At 51.2% G+C, this 25,141-nt stretch overlaps 1 protein-coding gene across 1 annotated transcript in view; it reads left to right on the forward strand.

Moving 5' to 3' along the window:
- ASAP3 (ArfGAP with SH3 domain, ankyrin repeat and PH domain 3) overlaps positions 1–25,141 on the forward strand; it is a 49,904-nt gene that overhangs the window by 16,698 nt on the left and 8,065 nt on the right. Inside the window, 13 exon segments of the mRNA XM_077775713.1 lie at positions 9,053–9,125; positions 9,222–9,367; positions 12,690–12,764; positions 14,086–14,135; positions 20,744–20,855; positions 21,074–21,159; positions 21,617–21,692; positions 21,873–21,959; positions 22,136–22,245; positions 23,176–23,245; positions 23,560–23,647; positions 24,788–24,836; positions 24,941–25,131. Of these exon segments, the coding sequence (XP_077631839.1) occupies positions 9,053–9,125; positions 9,222–9,367; positions 12,690–12,764; positions 14,086–14,135; positions 20,744–20,855; positions 21,074–21,159; positions 21,617–21,692; positions 21,873–21,959; positions 22,136–22,245; positions 23,176–23,245; positions 23,560–23,647; positions 24,788–24,836; positions 24,941–25,131 (1,213 nt within the window).

Consider the following 25,141-nt stretch of genomic DNA (forward strand, 5'->3'; position numbering starts at 1 on the left):
CGACTGAGCCACCCAGGGGCCCCTTTGGGGGCCCCTTTTTAAAAACATTTTTTTAAATTAAGTTTATTTATTTTGAGAGAGAGGAAGAGGAGTAGGGGCAGAGAGAGGGAGAGAGAGCACCCCAAGCAGGCTCCACACTGTCAGCACAGAGCCTGACGTGGGGCTCAGTCTCACCAGCCGTGAGATAATGACCTTAAGAGTCAGACGCTTAACTGACTTAGCCACCCAGGCGCCCCGGGACCCCTTTTTAATGTCAAAGTTTCCTTGACCTTCCCACAAAGTCATACTTTTAATATTGCTTGAGAAATTTGGAAAAGGACCAAAAGCTACCATGAATTCAAGAATGCTTATTTTATTTTATTTTATATTATTTTATTTTGATGTTTTATTTATTGAGAGAGAGAGGGAGAGAGCAGAGGAGGGGCAGAGAAAAAGGGAGAGAGGGAATTCCAAGCAGGCTCTGTGCTGCCAGTGCAGAGCCTGATGCAGGGCTCAAACTCACCAACTATATGAGATTATGACCTGAGCTGAAATCAAGAGTCGGACCTTCAACCCCCTGAGCCGCCCAGCCGCCCCTCAAGAATGCTTTTAAAGATTTTTGTGTCTTATTGATCATAACAGCTGCATACAGGTTTGGAATGTGGTCGTGCTAATCCGGGAGACTATTTTTAATTGTTCTGTAGTGCTTCCGGTACGTGTGGCTTCGTAGGGCCCCGGTTGTGACTCTGGACGTCAAGGGTCTGGGGTCCAGAGACTAGAAATGAACAAGGGGGTTAGAGTCTAACAGTTTGGGTGCCAGCTTCATTTCTGCTGCTTTGTGGCTGTGTGAACTCAGGCAACTCCTTCACCTCCCTGAGCCTCACAGACTCCTATGCCACTTGGGAATAAAAGGAACAATTGCCCCACTGGGAAGCTGTGAATCTTAAAGGATGGATATCAAACTGCTTTATAAACTGTAAAGCTCTGTGAAAGTGTTGGTTTGTATTCTCTTCTTAGTTTGCCTTTCTGGTAAGACCCAGGGCAAGAAACTCATCTGAGTCTTTGTTCTACAGTCTGTGAAATGAGAAGGTAATGTTAGGTTATCTCTAATATTGCATGGCTTAGTTCTCTGGGGGGCAAGGTCATGGCCCAAAGCAAAGGTAGAAAATGGTTTTCATCTCTTGTGCTAACTCTAGTTTAATTGTTACCTAAAGAGCATTTTTTTTTTTCCCCTAAAGAGTAGTTTTAACGATAAAACAAATCCAGGATCAGTGAGAAAAATACTGTGATTGATTAATGGTGCCACAAAAGTGGTGCCTATGCCCCATATTATATTTATTTATTTATTTATCTGTAGTGTTTATTTTTGAGACAGACAGACCGAGCGTGAGTTGGGGAGGTGCAGAGAGAGAGAGGGAGATACAGAATCTGAATCAGGCTCCGAGCTCTGAGTTGTCAACACAGAGCCCAATGTGGGGCTCGAACTCATGAACCTCAAGATCATGACCTGAGCTGAAGTCGGCCGCTTAACTGACTGAGCCACCCAGGCACCCCTGTGCCCCATATTAAATAGTCCAAAGGAGTGAATGTCTAATGGTGAAATTTAATCGCCAGCTCTCAAGGCCTTAGCTTTTGCTGCTCCGCTCCCTAGGCTGAGTCGCCATGGTTACCACAGCTGGCTCTGGGAAATCACAGGAATGAAGAATGGGTCCTTTTGATGAATCCTGACCCAGGAGGGGGGCATGCAGAAGGGCCTTCCAAGCAGGGCAGCTGGGCATAGCCCTAGTGCTGCCATCTGTGGTCTTTTGCCTGCAGAGAACACGGATCAGAGGGCCAGAGCACTGTGTGTGTGTGTGTGTGTGTGTGTGTGTGTGTGTGTGTGCGCGCGCGCGGTGGGGGCAGTGGCACTGGGGGAAGTAGGGGCACAAAGGGTAAGGCCACCAGCTGGAATTCAGGCTTTGTCTAGAGGCAGCCGGGGAAGGCTGGCCAAAGGACTCTAGTTGCTTTTCCAAGTTCAGGCACGTCCCTGCCGGTCTTGCGTCTCCTCTGCCTGTGCCCAGTGCCTGCCCAGGCTCCTGCTTGGAGCCATTGGCTCCGAGCTTTGAGAGAAATCTAAGCAGCCATCACTGCTAATCCCAAATCCAGTGCCTGAATCATGCTCTACCACCTGAAGTCTCGAATACTTCAGGTGGTGGGGAGCTCACTCACTCCCAGGGTCGCTTATTCTTCCTTAGGAACCCCTTCCTCTGAGCTGAAATTTGTTTCTCTCTCCCTAAACTCCACCTCTCAGTTCTGGGACTCCTCCCCAGGTCCAAATTGAACAAATCTATACTCTCTTCAGTAGGATAGCCCTTGGGGTATTGGTAGTGGGGGCACCACCGTCAACTTTATTTTCTTGGCACAGGTCTCTACCTGCCCCGTCCCTGTTTGAGGGATGGTGAGAGGATGGAGCAGAGGTACTTGAGCTGGGGTTCAGGTTCAGAAGCAGATCCGGTCTTGGTATCAAAGGAGCCACATCACTTAACCTCTGTGGGGCAGCTTGGTGGCGTGGAAGGAACGTGAGCCCCGGATTTGGCCAGACCTGGGTTTAAATTACACTTGTGCCATTGTTCAGAGTTATGGGACCAGAACATACCTGGACACGTTCCTGCCCCCAGCAGCTTCATCTATAAAATGCCAATGGTGATGCCACCCTCAAAGGATGGCTGGGGAGGTGACAAGAAACAGGGCTGGCACAGCGCAGGCATTCAGGGCATGTGCCATCTTGTTGTGTGTGACAGCCCCGTGGCTGAGGCTCCACTGTGGCCCCTCCGCACCTGTCATCCCCACATCCTGTTGAGCAGGATCATCGAGGGGTAGGGAGCGGCTCTTAATTAGCTCAAGGAAGGTTGAGGAATTCCTAACCAAATTCAGGTTCCTTTTGGAATAAGTAACATTATTAGCTATGAAATCATAGGTTCTGAGCACTTTACTATGTGAATTCATTTCATCTCCCCACCAACCTAGGTAGGAGGAACTATTGATCTACCTCATTTCATGAATGGGGACATTGAGGCACAGGGACGTCACACAGCAAGTACCTAATGGAGCTGGAATTCAAAGCCAGACGGTGTGGGGCCAGCCTCATACGTTGAGCAGCGAGGATTTACCGTGTCCCCGAAGGGTGGAATTAACCAGTGATTCCCAAACTTCAGCCTGCAGCAGATTCACTGGGAGGGCTTGTTAAACCCCAAGTCGCTGGGCTCCTCCCCTAGATTTCCTGATTCAGCCGAAGAGGTTGCATTTCTAACAGCGTCCCAGGTGGTCCTGATACTGCTGGCTCAGAGACCCCACTTTGAGGATTAAATGGACCCACCTGAGTCCAGAGGCTGACTTGTTTTGTCTAACCCAGCCAGCCATAGACCCGGGGCGGGAGGGCTCATCTCCTCCAGAGGCAGAAAGCAAACCACAGGAAGGATGGGACTCATATTCCAGATGCCCCGAGGCTTGGCGCCTGCTGTCATGTCTGCGATCTCATAGAAGCCTCACCGGTAACTCTGTGAGTTAAGCAGAGAATGGATTTTCTCCCCGTATTATATTACTTTTCTACTTTAAAGAGGAGGTTTGGAATACTGCTGTGCTAGTATTACCCAGGGAGATCATTTTGAGGAGAATGGGGTTAGAATCTCAACTTGTGACTCACTCTGCTATGGTAGGGCCATTACAAGAGTTCTGGAAACCTCTGTGTGTTTCCCCAGATATCTTCCCATCCCCAGGCTATGATCAGAATTTCCTCCTTAAAACTATAGTTCTAGGGGCGCCTCAGTGGCCCAGTCGGTTAAGTGTCCAACTCTTGATTTAGGCTTAGGTCATGACCTCAGGGTCAAGAGATCGAGCCCTGTGTTGGATTCTGCACTGAGTGTGGAGCATGCGTGGGATTCTCTCTCTCTCTCTGTCCCTCACCTGCTCGCGCTCTCTCTCTCTCAAAAAAACAAGCACAACTGTATTTCTTTAGCTTAAGTCTTTGCCCCATTATATCAGAGAGTGTAGGTGTTATCAGTCATTGATACCCTAGTATGAATGGTGTTCAGATATTTTCTTGAGGAAAGGGTGTTTAGAACTCTCCCCTCTTTGTGCCCACTTCAGGCACTTGGCATGTTTATGTGCCTGGGAGCCTCTTGAAGGAAAGGGCCATGCCTGGTTAAAATAGGCACCAGTAGATGCTTGTTGGAATGAATGAATGAATGAATGAATGAACAGTGTTCAGCTCCTTTCCCATTCTTCCTAGAGCAAGCCTCCCTCCTTTAGCAATCCTCCCATTTATACCAGGCACTCCCCATGGCACCCCACAGTGCAGCCTGAGTCTCCTCCCTGCCGGTCCCGCGCCCACAGTCAAGCATCACAGCTTAAGGATTTCTCTGTTCCTCTAACGCAGACAGGGCTCTGCTTCCCCTGGGCTCCCGGGTGCCTTGTCCACCTTCCAGTACAGCTGTAATCACATTGCAGGTGTCTGTTTACTTGGCTCTTTCTCCCCTTAGATGGCGATGCCCCTGAGAGCTGAGTCTGTGTCTTTTACAGAGTGTGAACGCATAGCAGGCACTCAGTAACTAGTTTAGAGAGTGAATGAATGAATAGCTATATGAATGTTGGTTGCTAAGAGCAGTAGAGACAGAAATGGTATCTTGCCAGGAAACCATTTCCTGAGTTATGTCTGACAAGGGCATCAAGTGATCATTTGTTGGTCATTAGGGCAACTTGCCTACCTGTACCAGTTAGAGCTAGCTTTAGTCACAAGTGACAAAATACCCAGCATAACGTGGCTAAAATAAGATAGACATTTATTTCTCTTCCATATAAAAGAAGTCTACAGAGAAGTGGTCCAAGGCTGATGGGGTGGCTCCCCATTCACCAGGACAAGGCTACTACTGTCTTGCTCCACCGTCCATAACGTGTGGCTTCTACCTCATGGTCCAAAATGGCTGCCTGAGCTCTGGACATCACAAATGCATTCCAGCCAAGAGAAGGTTATGACAGAGGGCACCCCTCCCTCTCTTCCTGTTTTTCTTTTCTTCCCCCCACCTTGTTTTAAAAAATGCTCTAAAAAAATATTGTTAGCTTCACAGTAAAATTGAGTGCAAAGTACAGAGAGTTCCTATATACTTTCTACTCCACAAATAACCTCCCACACTATCACCATCCCACACCAGAATGGCATATTTGTAATAATCAGTGAACCTGTCTTGACATGTCATTATCACCCCAAATCCATAGTTTATGTTAAGGTTCATTCTCGGTATTGTACATTTTATGAGTTCTGACAAAAGCATAGTGACGTGTATCCACTAGCATTATCATGCAGAAGAGTTTCACGGCTCTAAAAATCCTTTGTACGCGGCGCCTGGGTGGCTCAGTCAATTATGCGTCCGACTTCGGCTCAAGTCATGATCTCACCTTTGTGGGTTCGAACCCCGCGTCAGGCTCTGTGCTGACAGCTCAGAGCCTGGAGCCTGCTTCAGATTCTGTATCTCCCTCTTTCTCTGACCCTCCCCTGCTCACGCTGTCTCTCTCTCTCAGAAATAAATAAAAACATTAAAAAAGTAATAAATAAAAATCCTTTGTGCTCCACCTGTTTATCCCTCCCTCCCCTGGCAACCCCTATCTGTTTATTGTTTCCACACTTTTGCCTATTCCAGAATGTCCCATAGTTGGAATCAGACAGTATGCAACCTTTTCAGATGGGCTTTCACTCAGTAATATACATCTTTTTAAAAAGATTTTATTTTTAGGTAATCTCTGACCCCATCATGGGGCTTGAACTCACAACCCTGAGATCAATAGGCACATGCCCCACCAACTGGGCCGGCCGGAAATATACATTTAAGGTTCTTTTGTGTCCTTTGTGACTTGATAGCTCCCTTCTTTTTAATGCTAAATAATATTCCATTGTCTTCCAATTTTTAACAGTTAGGAATAAAGCTGCTATAAACATCGATGTTCAAGTTTTTATGTGGAAATAGGCTTACAGTTCATCTGGGTAAATACCAGGGAGCGCAGTTGCTGGATCATATGCTAAGAGTGTGTTTAGTTTTGTAACAAACGGCCAAGCTGTCTACCAGAGTGGCTGTACCGTTTTGCCTTCCCATCAGCAGCATATGAGAGTTACTGTTGTCCTGCATCCTCGTCAGCATTTGGTGTTGTCACTGTTTTGCATTTTGGCTACTTTAATAGGTGTGTAGTCCCGCCCTTCCTTTTTTGAATTTATGTGTTTCGAGAGAGAGAAAGAGAGAGAGGGAGAGAGAGAATCTCAAGCAGGCTCTGTGCTATCAGCACAGAGTCTGATGCGGGACTCAGCCCCACAACCCTGGGATCATGACCTGAGCCGAAATAAAGAGTCAGACACTCACCCAACTGAGCCACCCAGGCTCCCTGCTCTATCCTTTTAAGAATATTTTCTGGAAGCTAACAAAAGAAATATCCATCATATTACATAGGTCAGCATTTCATCGTATGGCCATATTCACCTGCAAGGTAGGCTGGGAAACATAGTCTCTACCATGAGTGGCCGAGTGGCCATCTGAAAAGTCAGGCTTCTCTCTGCTACGGGAGAAGAGAAGATGGACACTGGGGGCCGGCCAGTGCTCACGGTCACCACTGCAGGGAAGAGAGAGCCTCTCGAGGCAGCTTACGCACTTAAGGGGATTTGTTGGGTGGATTCGGGGGTCTTTCACGGAGATGCAAGGACAGGAATCGTGGAGGAGCCTCTCAGGGTGTGGGACCTGGAGAGGTGCCAGAAAGCAGAGTGGCGTTTTTCCTGTGCTTCTCTGTGGCTGCACGGGTCTCTTTCGCTCTTGTCTGTACGTCTGCTTTGCTCTTTTCTCCTTGGACGTGGTGGGAAAGACGTCCCCGCTGAAATGCTTCTGATCAGTTAGCTGACTTCCCAGAGCCTGATTCCAAATTCCCCGGAGAGAGAAGCTGATTGAGCCAGCTTGGGTCAAGCGTCCACCCTGGTCCGACTACCTGTGGCTAAAACAAACAAAGTGACAAGGGCCCACCGCTAGAGGGAAGGAGGGAAGTTTTCAGAGAATCCACATCATGGGATGGGGAGACTCCTGGAGAGTATCCTGGACACAGACCTCTAGGCCCATATCCCAGGACTTTGCAAAACGTCATTCACTGGGTAAACAATTATTGGGTACTTTCTGTATGCTAAGCACATCACCTGCCTTCTAGGGAGTTTTCGAAATCTCTTTGGAATTTGTTCATATCTTTAAGCTACACTGTCTTTTGGAGTAAAGTCACAGCTCCTTAAATTAATCATCTCTTAGCTTTACCTTTCGGATCTCAAGGTGGGGATCAAGGGCTTTGGCGAACACGTGTTTCCTCATCAAGGTCTTTGGGGACTACAGTGATGTCTGCGTCTTCTCCTCCTGTCTTTGTTTCCCCAGTAGAATGTCTTAGTTCCTTAACTGATTCAAACATGACCTCCTCTCCCCTCCCCCCCNTGGGCATCCACGGGTCCCACACGTGAAGTTCATACTCAGGGAGGAGAATGTTAGCTTTCTAGTCCCTCTAGGAAAAGTACTCAGAATCTGACAAACCCGTCTAGCCTCAGGAGCAGCCGCTGATGATGATCATGTGTACTGTCTGTTCTTTGAGGACACGCTCTGCTCAGCCGCAAGCCACACCTGTATGTGCACCATCTCATATACATAACAGCCCTGGGAGGGAGGCATTGCTTCCTCCATTTTACAGGTAGTTAATCAGGAAGCTCAGAGCAAATAAGCAACTTGCTCGAGGTCACATAGCACCAGAGCTTCAGAAGCAGACCCCTCTCCCTCCAGAGGCTCCCTACATGCCAAGGGCTTTGGAGAACACTCCACATTGACCCTGAGGCCAGCCCTGTGCATGTCCTCCTGTGAGATCATTTAGAATCTTTGGAGATACCATTCCAAATGGGGTTGCTAATGCTGGTCATGACGAAGGGGACTCTTTGAAAATAAATTCTGATCTCCTTTTTGGTCACGGAACAAAATAGGTGGGGCTGGGGTCAGGGTGGGCCTGGGACGTGTGATTGGGTGTGGGGGTGAAGCACCGTGCTGGAGCGGCCCCCGGAAGCCCAGCTCTGCTCCTGCCCCACTACTGGACTCCAGGCAAGGCCCTTCCTTCTTTTGGCCTCAGTTTCCTCATCTGTGGTTCTGTCAGCCCTTTTCAGCCATAATATTCTACAACTTCCAGCTGAACTAAGCATTTCATAAGGGCCCCATGGGGTTGGGCTTCTGTACCCACTGAAGAAGAGTGTGTCTGGGAGACTTTGGTCCGTGCTGAGCCCCCCAGGGCATGTGAGTCCTGCTTCTCACTGTCACCTCCCCTGGCCTTCCCCATAGTCTGCTGTCCACCCTATAGTCCACAGAAGTTGCTTGATGTCCTCCCCCCAGTTCTTTCCATTTGGGGTTGAGTGACCCCTTCTGCTTCCTGAGCCTGGGATTTGTCTTCGAGAACTCAGAGATGTCCACATTCTCCCCTCCGGTCTTCTGCTAAGCGTTTTATGTGTACGGCACAGAGCCTGATGTGGGACTCGATCCCACGAATCATGAGACCAGACCTGATCTGAAATCAAGAGTCGGATGCTTACCAACTGAGCCACCCAGCCACCCCAGACGTTTTGTATATATTTGTTAACCATTCATTTGCTCAGCACCTCCAGGAGTCTATAGTAGGGTCTCCATTTTGCAGACAAGGTATCCAAGGCTCAGAGAAGCTAACAGGTTTGTCTAGAGTGACACACTAGGTTGTGTCAGAGTCAGGATTCGAACCCGAGTCTGGCTCTCCCCACTACACCACATGCCTTGGAATCGCTCTGTTTACTTGGCCCGCACTGGAGTTGGGGAGAAACGTCTGTGGTCTTCCTGGAGTGGTGTGACTGATCTGTTTCCTGTGTGGTCTGGGTGGAAGCAGGTGGTCTATTTATGTTTGGTAGGGGATGCAGGGGGGCCCTGGGGAAGAAACTTCGTACGTGTGTTTCGAGGGTGGGATCATGGAGGTGGGCACGCCTCCCAGCTAGGCATCCCTGAACCCTATCCACATTTGCTTCCAGATCCTAGAAGGAGACCAGGCCATCCTGCAGAGAATAAAGAAAGCTGTGCGCGCGATCCACAGCTCCGGCCTTGGTGAGTGAGCCTGCCTGATGCCCAGCGTGGCCAAGGAGCCCCTGCCCCAGGCCCCGGCCCAGCATCGAGCTAACCCTTCTTTCTCTACTTCCACAGGCCACGTGGAGAATGAGGAGCAGTACCGAGAGGCTGTAGAGTCCTTGGGCAACAGCCACTTGTCCCAAAACAGTCACGAGCTGTCCACCGGCTTCCTGAATTTGGCCGTGTTCACCCGCGAGGTGGCTGCGCTTTTCAAGAACCTGGTGAGGCCCTGTTCCTTTCTCACCCAGCCCTTAGCCTAGGCTCAGGGTAAATCAAGTGGGCTTAAGAACCTGACTGGGAAAGGTTCCCCCTTCTCTGGGGTTGCCTTTGACCTCCAGTCTCCATTGACCTTGACCAAGGACCCAATTCCTTTTCCAGTTCTGACCTACCATTTGCGTTCTTCTTCTCCCCTGACTTTTCCCCCCACGTCTTCTGTTTCCTGCCTTCCCTCTGACCCTGCCCTCCTCTTTCTCTTCTGTGGTGAGTACCCAGCAGCCCTTGGGGCTCCCAGAGGGGAAGAGCCCCACAAAGAGAGGGCTTCCTGGAGGAGGTTCGGGAGAAGGGAGGCCAGACCCTGGGGTTCCTGTCTTTGTGCCACTGCCTCCACTTAACCCTCTTTGTCTTCTGCTTTCCCAACTGCATCTGCTGTGTCCCCAAAGCCTGGAAACTACCTCCCCTCAGCCAGCCTCTCGGCTCCTGCACCTGGTCCCCTGAACAGGCACCTCACGTGGCTTATTCACCGAATCCTGGAGCACAGCTCCGTGGGTTTGGTTTTACTGTTTTCCCCACTTTATGGGCTAGAGAACTAGGGCTCGAGGTTAAGCAACTTGCCGGATTTGAACCCAGGTTGTCTGGCTCCTTGAGCGTCTGAACTCAAGCGTGGCTGTAGCACCTCCGGAAAGCCCATTGCTCTCCAGGCTCCGTGGCTTTGGGACTGGCTTTTGTGCCCCAGTGCCCCCTTTGCCCTGTCCCTGGCTGCATCGTTTCTGAGAGGCAGTTTGCTCTGCGGTTGAGCACCCAGACCTCAGGCTTAGACTCGGACCCGGCCCTGCTGCTCTCTGGGTGTGTGACCCTGGCCACGTGAGTCAGTCTGCCCGGGCACCATCTGTAAAATTGTGCTAATAATGGCACCCACCACACAGAGTTGTAATGAGACTTACACAAGTTAAGTGCCTACCCTGGAGTAAGTGCTCAGTAGGTGAGAGATAATATTGCCAGCTGTCATTATTGTATCTCTCTGCATAGCTCCGCCTCCCACACTGGCCTGGATGTAGGGCTTTAGTGTTTGAGTTCAACGGAATGAGTGACCTTTTTTTTTAGTTTTTAAAAGTTTTTATTTATTATTGAGAGACAGAGAAAGACAGAGCATGAGCATGGGAGGAACAGAGAGAGGGGGAGACACAGAACCTGAAGGAGGCTCCAGGCTCTGAGCTGTCAGCACAGAGCCCAATCCGGGGCTCGAACTCAAACCGCGAGATCATGACCTGAGCCCAAATCAGACACTTTAACCGACTGAGCCCCCCAGGCGCCCCCGAATTAATGACTTCTTTTGTCTTGATCTCTCCTCCTGCTGTTTCGGTCAAACGAGGCTTTCCTGAGGGTCTGCTCTGTGCTAGGCATCATACTAGGGGCTGGTGACACAGGAAAGAGTCAGGCTGTGCCTTAAGAGAGTCATAGTCTAGTGGAGGTCGGCACTGAGATGTGGGATGACACCAGGCATTACCAGCAGCTTGGCACAAACTCAAGAACCCAGCAAGTTGGGTCAGAGGCTGCCATGGTTCAGAAAAGAGGTCAGCATAGACCATGTGTAGGAGCAATCAGGAAGGCTTCCTGGAGGAGGGAAGCCGTACTTTGAAAGGTGAACTCAAGTATCAGACAGGCAATTTGGGTTGCCAAATGGTAGAAATTCAGTTCAAACTAGAATCTTGTTTTTCAAACTAAGATTTTTTAGGGGCGCCTGGGTAGCTGTCGGTTAAGTGTCTGACTTTGGCTCAGGTCATGATCTCACAGTTCATTTGTTCAAGCCCCGCATTGGGCTCTGTGCTTACAGCTCAGAGCCTGGAGCCTCTAAAAAAATTTCAAACTGGACTGGGGCGCCTGGGTGGCTTAGTCATTTAAGCATCCGACTTTCACTTAGGTCATGATCTCGCGGTTCGTGGGTTCGAGCCCTGCGTCAGGCTCTGTGCTGACTGCCAGCTCAGAGCCTGAAGCCTATTTCAGAGTCTGTGTCTCCCTCCCTCTCTGACCCTCCCTTGCTCACGCTGTCTCTCTCTCTCCTAGAAATAAATAAAAATATGAAAAAAAAATTCAAACTGGACTTTAAAAAATATTTTTTAATGTTTATTTATTTTTAAGAGAGAGAGAGAGAAAGAGAGCATGAGCAGGGGGGGCAGAGAGAGAGGGAGACACAGAATCTAAAGCAGGATCCAGGCTCTGAGCTGACAGCACAGAGCTCAACATGGGGCTTGAACTCACTGACCATGAGGTCATGACGTGAGCTGAAGTCGGTCACTTAACCGACTGAGCCACCCAGGCGTCCCTCAAACTTGATTTTTTATAAAGAGAATTCATTGGCCCCCATAATGGGAAATCCAGGTATGCAACTGCCTTTAGGCTTCTGCTCTTTCTCTTAGACAGTTTCTCTCTGTGTCTGCTCAGTGGGCAGGATGGCCCAGCACACCCAGATTCACAGTCTTACCTGAAGAAAGATAGTCTTTCTCCCGGGACTCTGGCGGAAAGTTCCAGGCAGGATCCTGATTGGCTGGCTCGAGTCACGTGCCTGATCCAATCAGTGTAGCCCAAGGATGGGGTACNTCACTGACCATGAGGTCATGACGTGAGCTGAAGTCGGTCACTTAACCGACTGAGCCACCCAGGCGTCCCTCAAACTTGATTTTTTATAAAGAGAATTCATTGGCCCCCATAATGGGAAATCCACGTATGCAACTGCCTTTAGGCTTCTGCTCTTTCTCTTAGATAGTTTCTCTCTGTGTCTGCTCAGTGGGCAGGATGGCCCAGCACACCCAGATTCACAGTCTTACCTGAAGAAAGATAGTCTTTCTCCCGGGACTCTGGCGGAAAGTTCCAGGCAGGATCCTGATTGGCTGGCTCGAGTCACGTGCCTGATCCAATCAGTGTAGCCCAAGGATGGGGTACTCTGGTCAGCTCTGCCTCCTGTGTTTACCCCACGTGACCACAGGGGAAGGGTTCCCCGCATGGCGGGGAGAGGAGCTGGCCGGACACAAACAACAGATGGCCACTTCAGAGTCAGAGGGGCGAGGGGAGGGCCCTGTGGCAAAGGAGTGGAGATGGGGCTGACCGTGGATATTCCCAGAGCTGGGCGGTGATGAGGCCGGCTTAGGAGAGGGGGTCACAGTTCTTCCAGAGGCCGCCTCCACCACCCACCCCTTCTACCCTCCACCCTCACCTCCTCTACCCCCAGGGCCCTCCTCTGCCCCCTGATGCTTCCTTGTGCCCTGTAGCCCCTTGGGGCTCCACAGATGGTCACCCAGGATGGGGTTTGGGGGTCTCTGCGTTTTCCAGGTTCAGAATCTGAACAACATTGTCTCGTTCCCCCTGGACAGTCTGTTGAAGGGGCAACTGAGGGACGGGCGACAGGTGAGTTTCCATTTGGGGAGTGGAGGTGCCCACAGGTGATGGAGTAAGAAAGAGGTGGGCAGGAGACCACAGGGGAGGCGGGGCTGGGCTGCAGCCGAGGTCAAGTGAGGCCGCACAGTGGGCGTGCTGGCCCTAGTTGGGACGGAAGACCTGGCTTTGGGGTCAGGCTAGGATGACTGCCCTACTGTCTGCCTGGGCCCCTCACGTGAAGTAGCTCAGGCAGTTCTCACACCAGCCCTCCGAGGGGGGTTCCGCAGGCCCTGCCGTCCCTGTCCTGCAGTTGAGGCCCAGAGGGTTTGGTAACCCGCTGACAGCTTCCGTGGCAGCCCCGGGTGGGGGTGGGGGGGCTGGGGCTGCTCTCTGCACCCAGGAGCTCTAGCTCCAGGCGGAGCAGAACTCAAAGAAAGTGACAGACTAATCTCCCCGAGAAGTCGAGAAGTCGGCCCNGCCACCAGCCTGGGAACCACCCAAACCAGCCAGGCAGCTTTTTTTACCTGGCTGACAGGGACAGGACTGAAGGGTGTGAGCACTCCAGCTGGATGAGGCCCAGGCAAACTAGGCCAGGGATCAGCCAGGTCTCACCGGCTTGCTGTGTGGCCTGGGGTAGACTTCTCAGCCTCTCTGTGCATATGTCCCCTCTACCTGGACCCTTCCTGTTGACAGGATGATCTAGTTCACGCAGAAGAAAGGGTGGGATAGTTAGGGGAGGAGCCTGACATCCATCTTCCCATCCTCATCGCATGGGGTTTCTACCTTGTGAGAAAGAGGTCTTGAAATTCTTCCCAGACCTTGGGCCAAGGCCCACCAAACCCAGCTGATTCTTAGCAACGATAGGAAGAGGTCAGGTGGGAGAAGGGGCTCAGCCCTGAGAAATGGTGCTGGTCGGGTCTGTTTTGGGGGGCGAGGTTTACAGGAAAGGCTATGTGTGTAGGGTTGGCTGGAGTATGACTCCGAGCAGCTTAGGGGAGCATGAACGCGCAGGGTCACCCTAAAGGTAGCAAAGCGTACTGTTGATTCCAGCCCCCAAGTGCTCCTTTGGGCAAATTGTTCTTTTTTTTTTTTTTTTTTAAAGTTTATTTATTAATTTTTTTTAAATGATTTATTTATTTCTAGGAGAGAGAGAGACAGCAAGTTTATTTATTAATTTTGAGAGAGAGAAAGAGAAAGTGCGCACGTGCATGCGTAAGTGGGGGAGGGGCAATGAGTGAGAATTCCAACAAACCGTGAGATCATGACCTGAACTGAAACCTAGAAGAGTCAGTAGCTTAACTGACTGAGCCACCCTGGTGCCCCTGGGCAAATTGTTCTTTTTAAACCGCAGGATTCCAAAAAGCAGCTGGAGAAGGCGTGGAAGGACTACGAAGCCAAAATGTAAGTGGCTGCAGTCAGGGTGGTTTGCCCAGGGGAGCGATGGACAGGGGAGGACCTCAGTGCTGCCAGGACATGTCACCCAAACGGGCATGGCATCTCACTCTCTAACATTTTGTTTCAATGTTTATTTATTTTTGAGATAGAGAGATAGAGTGTGAGCCAGGGAGGGGCAGAGAGAGAGGGAGACACAGACTCTGAAGCAGGCTCCAGGCTCTGAGCTGTCAGCACAGAGCCCGACGCAGGGCTTGAACCCATGAACTGTGAGATCATGACCTGAGCCGAAGTCGGACGCTTAACCGACTGAGCCACCCAGGTGCTCGCCATCTCCCTCTCTAGAGGCATTTACAGGAGGTGATCTGTGGCCAAGCCTGAGGGGAGTTTGGAGGCTGGACTGCAAGACCGCCAAAGGGGAGCGATTGTGAAGGGTCCTCAAGATGCAACTCTCAGAGACCCATCTGCTCAGTGGTGCCAGAAGTGGGCAGAGAGATGGAAAGGAGCGGCCATTGACCGTGTGCCCGTCAGTCCTCACCACCACCCAGCCCTGTGCGGGAGGTGTTAGCATCCCAGTTGTCAGTGGAGGGACTGGAGGCTCAGACGGGTTAAGTTGCCTGCCCAAGGCCACACGACTAGGCAGAGGCAGAGCTGGGGTTCATGCTCCTCGATCCTCTTTCTGCAACCCCGGTGGTATTTCTAAGCATTTAGTCAGACACGGAGGAGGAAAGGGAGCCAGTGTCGTACCCACGCCTCTGTGCACAGCTCACGATACTCCAGACCTCTCACTCGCTCCTGGGACATCACGGGGACAGAAGGAGCCGCTCCCCCCAGAGCAGAGACTCCTCGGGCTCTGTCTGTGGGACTCTGCCAGGGCCCGGCCGGGCCCACCATACCTCAGGGCACTGTTCACTGTTTGTAAAATGTTTTCTCTTGCATTTTGCAAACACAATATGTGTCCATTGTGAATCACTTAGGAAATAGGGAGGAAAGAAGAAAAAACTTTCATCATCCTTAGGAGAGGTTTAGGGCCATGCGGGGAACAGCTAGTACTTCTCTGTTATTTGAATATTTTTACAAAGTATGGGCGGACCCTCTAGTTTTAGCACTTAAAAAAGTGTGGGGAGGGGAAACCACCAAAAACCAAGAAGAAAATTCTTTCTTTAAAAAAAGCTTATTTAGTTTGAGAGAGAGAGGGGGGAGAGAGAGAATCGCAAGCAGGTTCTGTGTTGTCAGCACAGAGCCAGACAAAGGACTCAAACTCCCAGACCATGAGATCATGACCTGAGTGAAATCAAGAGTTGGATGCTTAACGGACTGAGCCACCCACGTGCGAGGGAAAAGTCTTAATTTCCAAGACTAAAGTATTAACATCTTTCTAGTCATTTTCCTATATATAAAGAAATATTTTTACAAAACTGAGAACATAATCATATTGAGTTTTCTTTTACTTAAAAATACATTGTGACAGGGGCGCCTGGGTAGCTCAGTCAGTTAAGCTTCCGACTTCAGCTCAGGTCATGATCTCACGGCCTATGAGTCAGGTCTTGGGATTCGCTCTCTCTGCCCCTCCCCTACTCGTGCTTTCTTTGTCTCTCTCTCTCAAAATAAATAAATAAAAAAAAACTAAAAAAACCCATCGTGACCATCTTTCCACATCACTGTATATTGATACACATCGTCACTTAAATGGGCTCACTGGGTGCCAACATCCGCATGATCTGAAGTGTATTTCTTCCGCCTCTATCTTTCGGAAGCATCCTTGGAACTAAATCTTTGCTCCCACCCAGAATTATAGGATCTGGAACCCAGGAACTGTAGGATCAATTCTAAGGAGATCCTGGAGCTTAATGTTCCTTCAACCCCAGGGCCATGGGGACCTCCCCAAGTCTGAAGGAAGGCCTTGAGTCCGTACTCCAGCAGTGCCCCCCCCAAAGTAGACCCCTCGGAGAGGTTGCAGGAGCTGTGGTGGGCGTGGCCATCTGCTCTCACTAGAGGCCCAGGGAGGGGCGTGGCCACGCAGGCTGTCTTTCTCTGTTATTTGATGTGGTGGCCTGCGTCTTCCTGAGTTCCCTTGACTAAGCCAGCAGCCTTGCAGGGCATCATCGCCTACCAAATGGAAAGAATAAGTCCCATTCTGCTGACCATTCCAAGTGCTCTGCTTTTACCAGATTTACAGATACATACAAATATATATATACATATTTTTAAGATTTTGTTTTTAAGTAATCTCTACACCTAACATGGGGCTCAAACTTACAACACCGAGATCAAGAGTTGCATGTTCCACGGACTGAGCCAGCCAGGCACCCTTGTACCTGTGCCTGGTATTTTATTTATGTATTGATTTTGCCCGTAAGGTTTCGTTTAAAGACTGTGTAATTGACAGGGAGAGGGGCTTGGTGAAGGTCGTTCAGGGAGTAATCAACAGGGCCTGGACTAGAACCCAGGGCTCTTTCTGCCGTGCTCCATGGTCTCCTGCTCCTCCCATGCAGGTTACATGGATTGAGCTATCTGTCCTGGCACAGGAGTCTGTGACACTCCTTTTTATGAGGGCTTCAGGTGTAACTAGATATTGGTGAGCCATGAGTGACTGTAATTTCCACCTCATTCTTACCAAACCAGTCTGGGCAGCAGCTGGAAGGGCCCAGAATAGCATCTGTTGGATATCACCAGGAGCCTTACTTCCTGATTGTTCATATAGGAGGAGGGTTCCCCTGTCCACCTGGAGCTGTGAAGAAAGGCATCCCCTGTGCAGGGGCCTAGTTTTTCTAGGGTGTTCATGTGCAAGTCTCTTTCCTCATCTGAGAAATGGGGCCAGTGATACCCTGCAGGGTTGATGTGGATGAAATAAGCCCAGTGTATATAAAGTATCTGGTGCTGTGGTTCCACAGGTATTTATCAGGCATTTTCTGAGTCAGAATGGAGACCAGAATAACACAGCGAGGAGCCGTGAGTCAGGATCCTAGGCTCTGCTCCTGGCATCTCCCCTGAGCAGCTTGGGTTCTTGATTCTTTCCCTCCTCTGGGTCTCAGCTTCATCTTCTGTAAAACAATCTCTGATTATGACCTGTCAGAAAAGACACCGTGGGGGTGGGGTGAAATGGGTGACGGGCTCAATGAGCGCACTTACCGTGATGAGCACAGAGTCATGTATAGAATTGTCGATCACTATACTCTACACTGAAACTCACAGAACACCGTGTGCTAACTATAGTGGAATTAAAATTTAAAAGTAAATAAAATACATTTTTTTAAAAAGGAAAAAACAAAGACACTGTGCCTGTCACCAGCCAGGGGAACCAGACAGAGAAGGAGGGATGGAGCACATCTGAGACACAGTGTTGGTTACCAGTGTCGTCCCCAAGGCTCTAGCATCCGACAGACCTGGATTCAAATCCTAGCTCCAGCAGTTACCAGCTGAGGGACTTGGACACGTGACTTGTCTCAGCCACAGGCTCCTCAACTGTAAAAGGGGGTAGTGATCCGTGCCTCCCAGGGTTATCGCATTAGTTGGTGAAGAGTCCAGCAGAGCACCCAGCACAATATTAGTGCTTCAAAATAATAATTAGTAATAATAGCAGCTGGTACTTAGACTTACTTATAAGCTTCTTTTATCCTAGGTTCAGGATAAGCCCTTTACATCTGTTATCCGATGTATCTATTCCTCTTGGCAGGCAAAGGGGCTGTTATTACCCCCAGTTTATAGGTAAGAATTGAGGAAAAAAGCACCACCCCAACCCCTGCCTTAGTGGATGCCACTGGTTCGTAAGCAAGAGGAGAGGTGGGTAGGTAAACAACGAAGATACATGGGGGCGGCTGGGTGGCTCAGTTGGTTAAGCGTCCGACTTCTGCTCAGGTCATGATCTCCTGGTACGTGAGTTCAAGCCCCACATCAGGCTCTGTGTTGACAGCTCAGAGCCTGGAGCCTGCTTTGGATTCTGTGTCTCCTTCTCTTTCTGCCCCTCTCCCGCTCACGCTCTGTGTTTCTCTGTCTCAAAAATAAATAAACATTAAAAATTTTAAAAAAGAAAAAACAACGAAGATACAAAGCGACAGTGTCCTAAGAGTAGTGTCAGTTGAGGTGCAGACAAGACCGGTGGATTTGATTGGGTAGAGGGAAGCGGGGGCAGGAGGAGACATCACAGGAGCGTCGGTTGACGGGTGTGTGCCTCGTGTTGATCCCTTCCTCTCCCGCCATGCTCCTCACGGACCCCCTCCCTCCACCGGGAGTGCCTGCTCCCCCTCTGAATACTGCACGGCCCCCTGAAGTCCCCTTCTCCAGCTACCTGGGTCCTCTCAGTAACTAGCCCTTCACTGTTTTTCACACAATATTCATTTCACTCCTTCTGCCGCAAGTCCATTCAAATAAAATATTCCCAACATGGGAAATGTTTCTAAAATATTGGCCATCCATTGAAGATAGGGAGGGAATAGGAGTTGCTCTTTTCTGGGCAGGGTGTGATGGAAAAAAAATCACTCCCCAGCTGGCATCTGAGATCATCTCAGACCTGGTAGGGTACGTTTCCATAGATGACCTTAGCTGAGGCTGAGGGACAGAGCTGTGGTAATTCACAGAGCCATCTATGGTACTTCACAGCGTGTCTCTATCCTGAGCTAACTAGCTTCTGTCCTTTAATCTCCACTAGAGCCTATACAAAAAATATTAAATAAATAAGCAAGTACCCTATGCTAAAAATAAAACATTATCTAGAGGAATCACCAGTAGTTTTTACCATACTCATCAGTGTTATTAGCACAATGTCATTAGCATCATCATAATCCTGCTGTTTATTGAGGGCTTCCCATATGGCAGGGACTATACCATGCATTAGACCATCTGAGAACAGGCAGTATTTGTCTCATTTTTGAAATGGGGGACACCGAAGCTTAGATTTATAAAGGTAAGTGAGGGAGCTGCCATTCAAATCTAGAACACACATTTCTAGCCACTGTCCCATATCGTGCTTCCCTTTTGTACATTTACTCTGGAGCAGATGCCTTTCCATGTCAGTATGTATAGATCTTCCTTGTCCTTTTTAACAGCTGCATAGTATTCCTATAGCTGTCCAGAATATAATGTATTTATCTATTTCCTGAGAGCCATCTAGCTTATTTTTCACTTTTACTAGTGAATTATAAGATTAGCGGTGTATAGGGNGGGTACGATAAAGCTTTAGGGAAATGAAAAATAACCACTCTTAACAATTAAAAAAAACCCCTATGGACCCTCACTCTAGAGCAGTGGGGCTCACACAGGGGCACCCTTACCCCTAGGAGACATTTCTGGCTGTCAAAACTGGGAGATGCTACTGGCATCTAGTGGATAGAGGTCAAGAGTGCTGTTAAATATCCTACATCTACAGAACAGCCCCCACATCAAATAATTATCTGGTAAAACATCTGTAGTTCCAGGGTTGAGGAATGGCTCAACAGGTCTCCGGGGACAGATTCTGCATATACACGCTGTCCCAGAGGCCTGACCTCAGTAAGACCTGGAACTTTAAAGCCAGAATGGACCTGAGGACTCTGCCTAGGCCTTAGCTTCCCCAGTTTACAGATAGGAAAACCGAGGCCTAGAGGGACCTGTGATAATAATAGCCACAGGGTCTTCTGTGTGCTAAGTCTCCTGCATACTCTTGTCTCATCTGGGTACAGATAGGAATCCCCATTTCCCAGATGAGGAGACTGAGGCTTGGAGAGGGGTAGTGATACTTGGAATATATCCCACAGCTATCATTTTTGCTGAGGGCTGGTACCTATTTGAAAGCAAAACTGGTAAGCGAGAAGTCTCCTTACAGAGGATTTGTGGCTATGCATGCCCAGCCCCAGATGTGGAAACACTCTCCTGGCTGAGAGTGGGTGGTCTGATGGGCGTGGCATTTCTAGGAAGTCATTTACACACAGATCCACCCACCCGCAAAGAGGGAAAACAGCCCTTAAGATCTGTAGGGGGAAGGCCCAGGGTACTCTTAGCTACAAGCTGTCTTTGCTGGCAGAGAAAGAGACAAAGTTTTCTCAGCTTTAAATGCGTAGCTTCACGGTTCAGAAGTAGGAAGGCACCGACCGATCCTCTAAGCCACTGATACTTACAGCAAGATCAGACTGGCCACCCCAAACCCCACCTGGCCCTAATCTCAGCCCGTCGCCTTCCTGCATGAAAACCTTCGGCTCCTTCCCCTTGCTCTTGGCAGCAGCGATCTGAATTAGGCCCTGCGTGAGCGGGCCCCTCTGTACGTCACCCAGAGCCGCCTTCCGCTCCATCTCCATCCCTGAGCCCCGATGCCCCCTGCCTCCAGCCACCACATGGTCTGAGGCTCCTCGCTTTCTCCAAGGCAGCTTCTCAGACTTCACATTTCACCTCAAACAGCACTTCTGAGCAGCCGGGTGGGGTCAGATCCCCCATTTCAGTCTTCACGGCTGTGATTTGATTCGTGTCTTTCTCCCCCACCTGGACCCTCTTTGTTTACCATCGTGCCCCAGCCCTGCCACATAGCTGGCACCCGGGAGGGCCCCTCACTCTCGTGTGCCCGTGGCAGAGAGGAGCACGTGGGCGTGGTGGCGCGTGAAAGGGGCTATCGCGAGAGTTATTCAGGCCTCTCTTTCCTTGGAGCCTAGGGCCAGGCTGGAGAAGGAGAGGGACCGGGCCAGGGTGATAGGAGGGAGCCCTGGGGAGGTGGCCCAGGACACGCAGAGAGAACGCCGCGTCTTCCAGCTGCACATGTGTGAGGTGAGGGGTGCTGCGGGGTGGGGCGGGTGGGATGTGTCTCCCTGTCTTTGTCTCCTGAACCCCCCAGGGGGCGCAGCTGCAGGTCCTAGCCAGATGGCACCTGAGATATCACCAGGGTTCAGTCATGGCCAAGATTAGCCCGGGCTGGGGATGGCAGCCCCTTACCCCCGGGATGCAGTTCTGCTCACCTTGCACACTTAGCCCTGCTCTGTCCCCAGTATCTGCTGAGAGCCGGGGAGAGCCAGATGAAGCAGGGTCCCGATTTCCTGCAGAGCCTCATCAAGTTCTTCCACGCGCAGCACAAGTAGGTTTCTTCTCCCTTGTCCCCACCCCCACCCACAGCCCTTGCCATTAACCCTTCAGACGACACAAAACAAAAACAAGGCCAGGATCTGGCAGGCCCTCGAGGACTCCGTCTGTGCCTTGTTGGTGATGCTTCCTAAGGCTCCTCTTTTCCTGGGGGCTCACCATGTACCAGGCAAACCACACATTTGCTCTCACTCAATCCCCCAACGGCCCTGTGAGCAAGTACTGTTATTATCCCCATTTATCCTCAGAAAACTGAGGCTCAGATTTACTAATATCACGCAGCTGGGAAGCGGGATCTGGACCCAGACAACTTCGACTCCGGGGAGCCCGCTCCCGACTGGCAGACGGTACTGCCCGCAGGGGCCCTGTGGTCCTGGGCGCATCTTCTCCCTCCCTTCCTGCCTCTCTCACTCTCCTCTGTCTTGTCCCATGTGTGGCCTCACGCCTCTTAGCTTTTTCCAAGATGGCTGGAAGGCTGCCCAGAGCCTGTCCCCCTTCATCGAGAAGCTCGCGGCCTCTGTGCACGCGGTAAGTCGGCCTCGCCCTTGGGCACATGGTCAAGTCCTCTGTGTTTCTGGGAGAACCCGGGGGGTGTGGAGGAGCTGACCCCTGCCCGGAGAGCAAGGCCGCTCCCCTGCTCGACTTGCTCTGGGCTGTGCACCCAGCACGCCTGCGGGCTGACAGCGCGTCCTGCTTTCTGCCCCGCAGCTGCATCAAGCCCAGGAGGAGGAGCTACAGCAGCTGACCCAGCTCCGGGACTCCCTTCGAGGGTCACTGCAGCTTGAGAGCAGAGAGGTCAGTGCCTCAGTCGTCCCCAAATAAGTGCCTTCTCCTAAGGCCCGCCGTGGCGGGAGGGAGAGAAGGGAGGCCGCCTGCCAAGGGGCCCTTGAGAAGTCTCCCTGAGTGAGACCCCCGCAGGATGAAGCTCTTCCCAGACGCCCTAAGGTCTCCTTTGCGTGTCCGAGGAACAGGAGAATCTGAGCCGGAAGAACTCAGGAGGGGGCTACAGCATCCATCAGCACCAAGGCAACAAGCAGTTTGGGACGGAGAAGGTGGGCTTTCTGTACAAGAAAAGTGACGGGTAAGTCACTCAGAGAGGCTAAGTAACCTGCCCAAAGCCACACGGCCAGTAAATGACGGTTGGGGGAGCTGCCCAGTGGGGCCGGTCTCATCATTTGCTTAGGCTCTGAGGTTTAGGACCCTCCACTCTAGCTACACAAAGTCCTCGGAATCCTCGGCACATGAACTTCTGCCGGAAGGTATGGGCTGTTCTTAACTTGAAAAAGAATAGTAGTAGCAGCTAGCCCTTGTTGAGTACTTATGATGCCCCGCACTGTCTCCATGCCTTCGCCCTTACCCTCTCTCTATATGGAATATCCCTGGAAATGAAAGTGTTGACTGCGCCTTGCTCCCTGGTGTAAAAAAAAAAAAAAATTAGTCCGTGAAATGCAGAGGTTCCGTGGGATGTATTCATGTGTCTACTAACCAATCAGCTTTTGTCAGAGAAGAGTAGCTTTGTTACACCAATCGGTATTCACCTCTGAGAGAAGTATTAAGTAGCTTTGCATCGTGGGTTTGCTGATTTCTATTTTGCGGGTCTCAGTAGCTGTCTTGCTTTATCCTGAATCATAGTGCATCTGTGTGTCAGGCGCCTGATGCTCCTCGCAGACTGGGAGCTCCCGAAGGCAGGGAGCGGTGTCTCCTTCGTCAGACGAGAAGCTCTCAGAGCGCCAGGGTCACATGTTCCCCTTTAGAATGAGGATTCCCAGAGGGTGGGGGCTGTGTTTCCCCCATCAGACTGGAAGCTTCCTCAGGACAGGACTGTGTCTCCTCCATCAGAAGGGAGCCCCAGAAAGTGAGGGGTGTAGGAGTCGGAGGATGGAAGAGGTGAAAGAGGCATGACTGGAGGCTGTACAAGTGGGGCTGGGGACCTGCTCCAGGGCTCTTTTCTGATACAAGGGAATTGGGTGTGAGCCTTGGGTCAGTGTCTCTCTATCCCTCTGGGCTCTAGAATTCGAAGAGTCTGGCAGAAAAGGAAGTGTGGAGTCAAGTACGGCTGCCTGACCATCTCACACAGCACGGTGAGGCCTGGAGGGGAGGAGCTCTCAGGGCTCAATAGGTCCTCTCTTCGCTGCTCTGAACAAGCCCTCCCCCCAGCACCGGCCCCCAAACCTGGACCCAGGTTGCTGGAGACCCTCCTGTGGGAGAATGGATGGGATCCAAAGCTCCCAACCTAGTCTTGGCCCACACTCCACATCCATGAGGGACTGGGGGAGAGGAGACATGGACTGGAACAGGACTACTGTACCCATTTAACAGATTGGGAAATAGAGGTCTAAGAGTCTGGGAGGCCCCGAGGGTAATGCATAAATCCTTTATCCCCCAATTGCCACAGATAAACCGGCCCCCTGTGAAGCTGACCCTGCTGACGTGCCAAGTGAGGCCAAACCCTGAGGAGAAAAAGTGCTTTGACCTGGTGACCCGTGAGTAGTCCCTGTTTCCTCTCTAACAACTGCCCAGCGCTTCTCTAAGAGACCTCTCAGCTCCCAGGAGGCTTTAGTTCGGGGCCTGTGTCCAATCCCACATGTGTTTATCAAACACCTGCTTCTGTGACCATCAGACTCCTTAGGTCCTGGACGCTCTTTTTAGAGGCTTCACCCCACATCCCATTAAACATTAAAGTGTACCCACATCCCACATTAAATATGATTATTCCTGTAAAGTATATTTGAATGGATTTGGGTAATTGGGCTTTCGAAATTATTATTTCTTTAAAATGTTCACTCTCCATCCTTTGGAGGCTTTGATGCCAGGCTTTACGTGGGGGCCAGTGCAGGCTGAGAAAGACCTAGATCTCATCCTAGGGACCTCTCTGGCAGGGAAGCATCCAGAAGAGAGGTGCAGATACAGCACTGTCCAAGACTGGGGAGGGGAAGTCCTGCCGTACTGTGGGGAATCCGGAGAGGCTGTCTGAGGCAGAGAGCCCTGGCGTATAGCCTTGAAGAACACAGAGTTTGGGGGAAGACATTTCAGGAGATAGGACTGGCATGATGAAAGGTATGGGAGCAGGGCAGTGGCTCTGAGCAGGGTGGCCAGAGTGTAGGGTTCACAGAGGAGAGCAGTGGGAGATGAGGCCTGGGAATACCACTTAAAGGTTTGGACCTGATTTCCTGGTAATAGGGAGCCATGGGGTGTCTTGGAGCAGGGGGTGGCATGATTAGATTGAAACCTCGGGCACAACAACCTGGCAGCTGGTACAGGTTGGGCAAAGGGGGAGTTCGGGAGCAAGGAGACCAGACAGGAGGCTGAGGGCCCAAGTGGGGTGAGGGCAGTAGGTTCCCAGGATACCCTGCCTCTGAGCTGGATGGGGTGCTGTTCCCTGGAGCCCCGAACTGGAGTGTCACACAGAGGCTTCTTGTTGGGATCCTCCTTTGGATGTGACTTATGAGAAGCTGCTTGTGCTGCCGGCCACTGTCATTACCCTCCCCACCCCCAGCTCTGCAGAGCCTGGCTCCACAGGGAAAGAAGCACCACCTGGACCCGCTGTTTGGGTGAGGGCTCCCTGGGCCCAGGGAAGGCCCACAGGGTTTCTGTGGGCCAGACACACCCCCATCTCCCCACAGACAACAGGACATACCACTTCCAGGCAGAAGATGAACATGAGTGTGAGGCGTGAGTGAGCCCCTCGGGCAGCCTGGGGGTGGGGTCAGGGGAGCCTCTGGGGACCCCACCCCCGCGGGTGTCACTCCCGTGCCCCCCCGGCGTGCTCTTTGCAGGTGGGTGTCAGTGCTACAGAACAGCAAGGACGAGGCCTTGAGCAGTGCCTTCCTCGGGGAGCCCAGCGGCGGCCCCGGGCCCTGGGGGGGCGCTGGGCTGGACGGGGAGCCCCAAGACCTCACGAAGCTGCTCATCGCGGAGGTGAAGAGCAGGCCCGGAAACGGCCAGTGCTGCGACTGCGGGGCTGCAGGTCGGCCAGG

The sequence above is a fragment of the Crocuta crocuta genome, unplaced genomic scaffold, assembly GCF_008692635.1.
Source record: "Crocuta crocuta isolate KB4526 unplaced genomic scaffold, BGI_CrCroc_1.0 scaffold127, whole genome shotgun sequence".
In the NCBI taxonomy this organism is placed as follows: domain Eukaryota; kingdom Metazoa; phylum Chordata; class Mammalia; order Carnivora; family Hyaenidae; genus Crocuta; species Crocuta crocuta.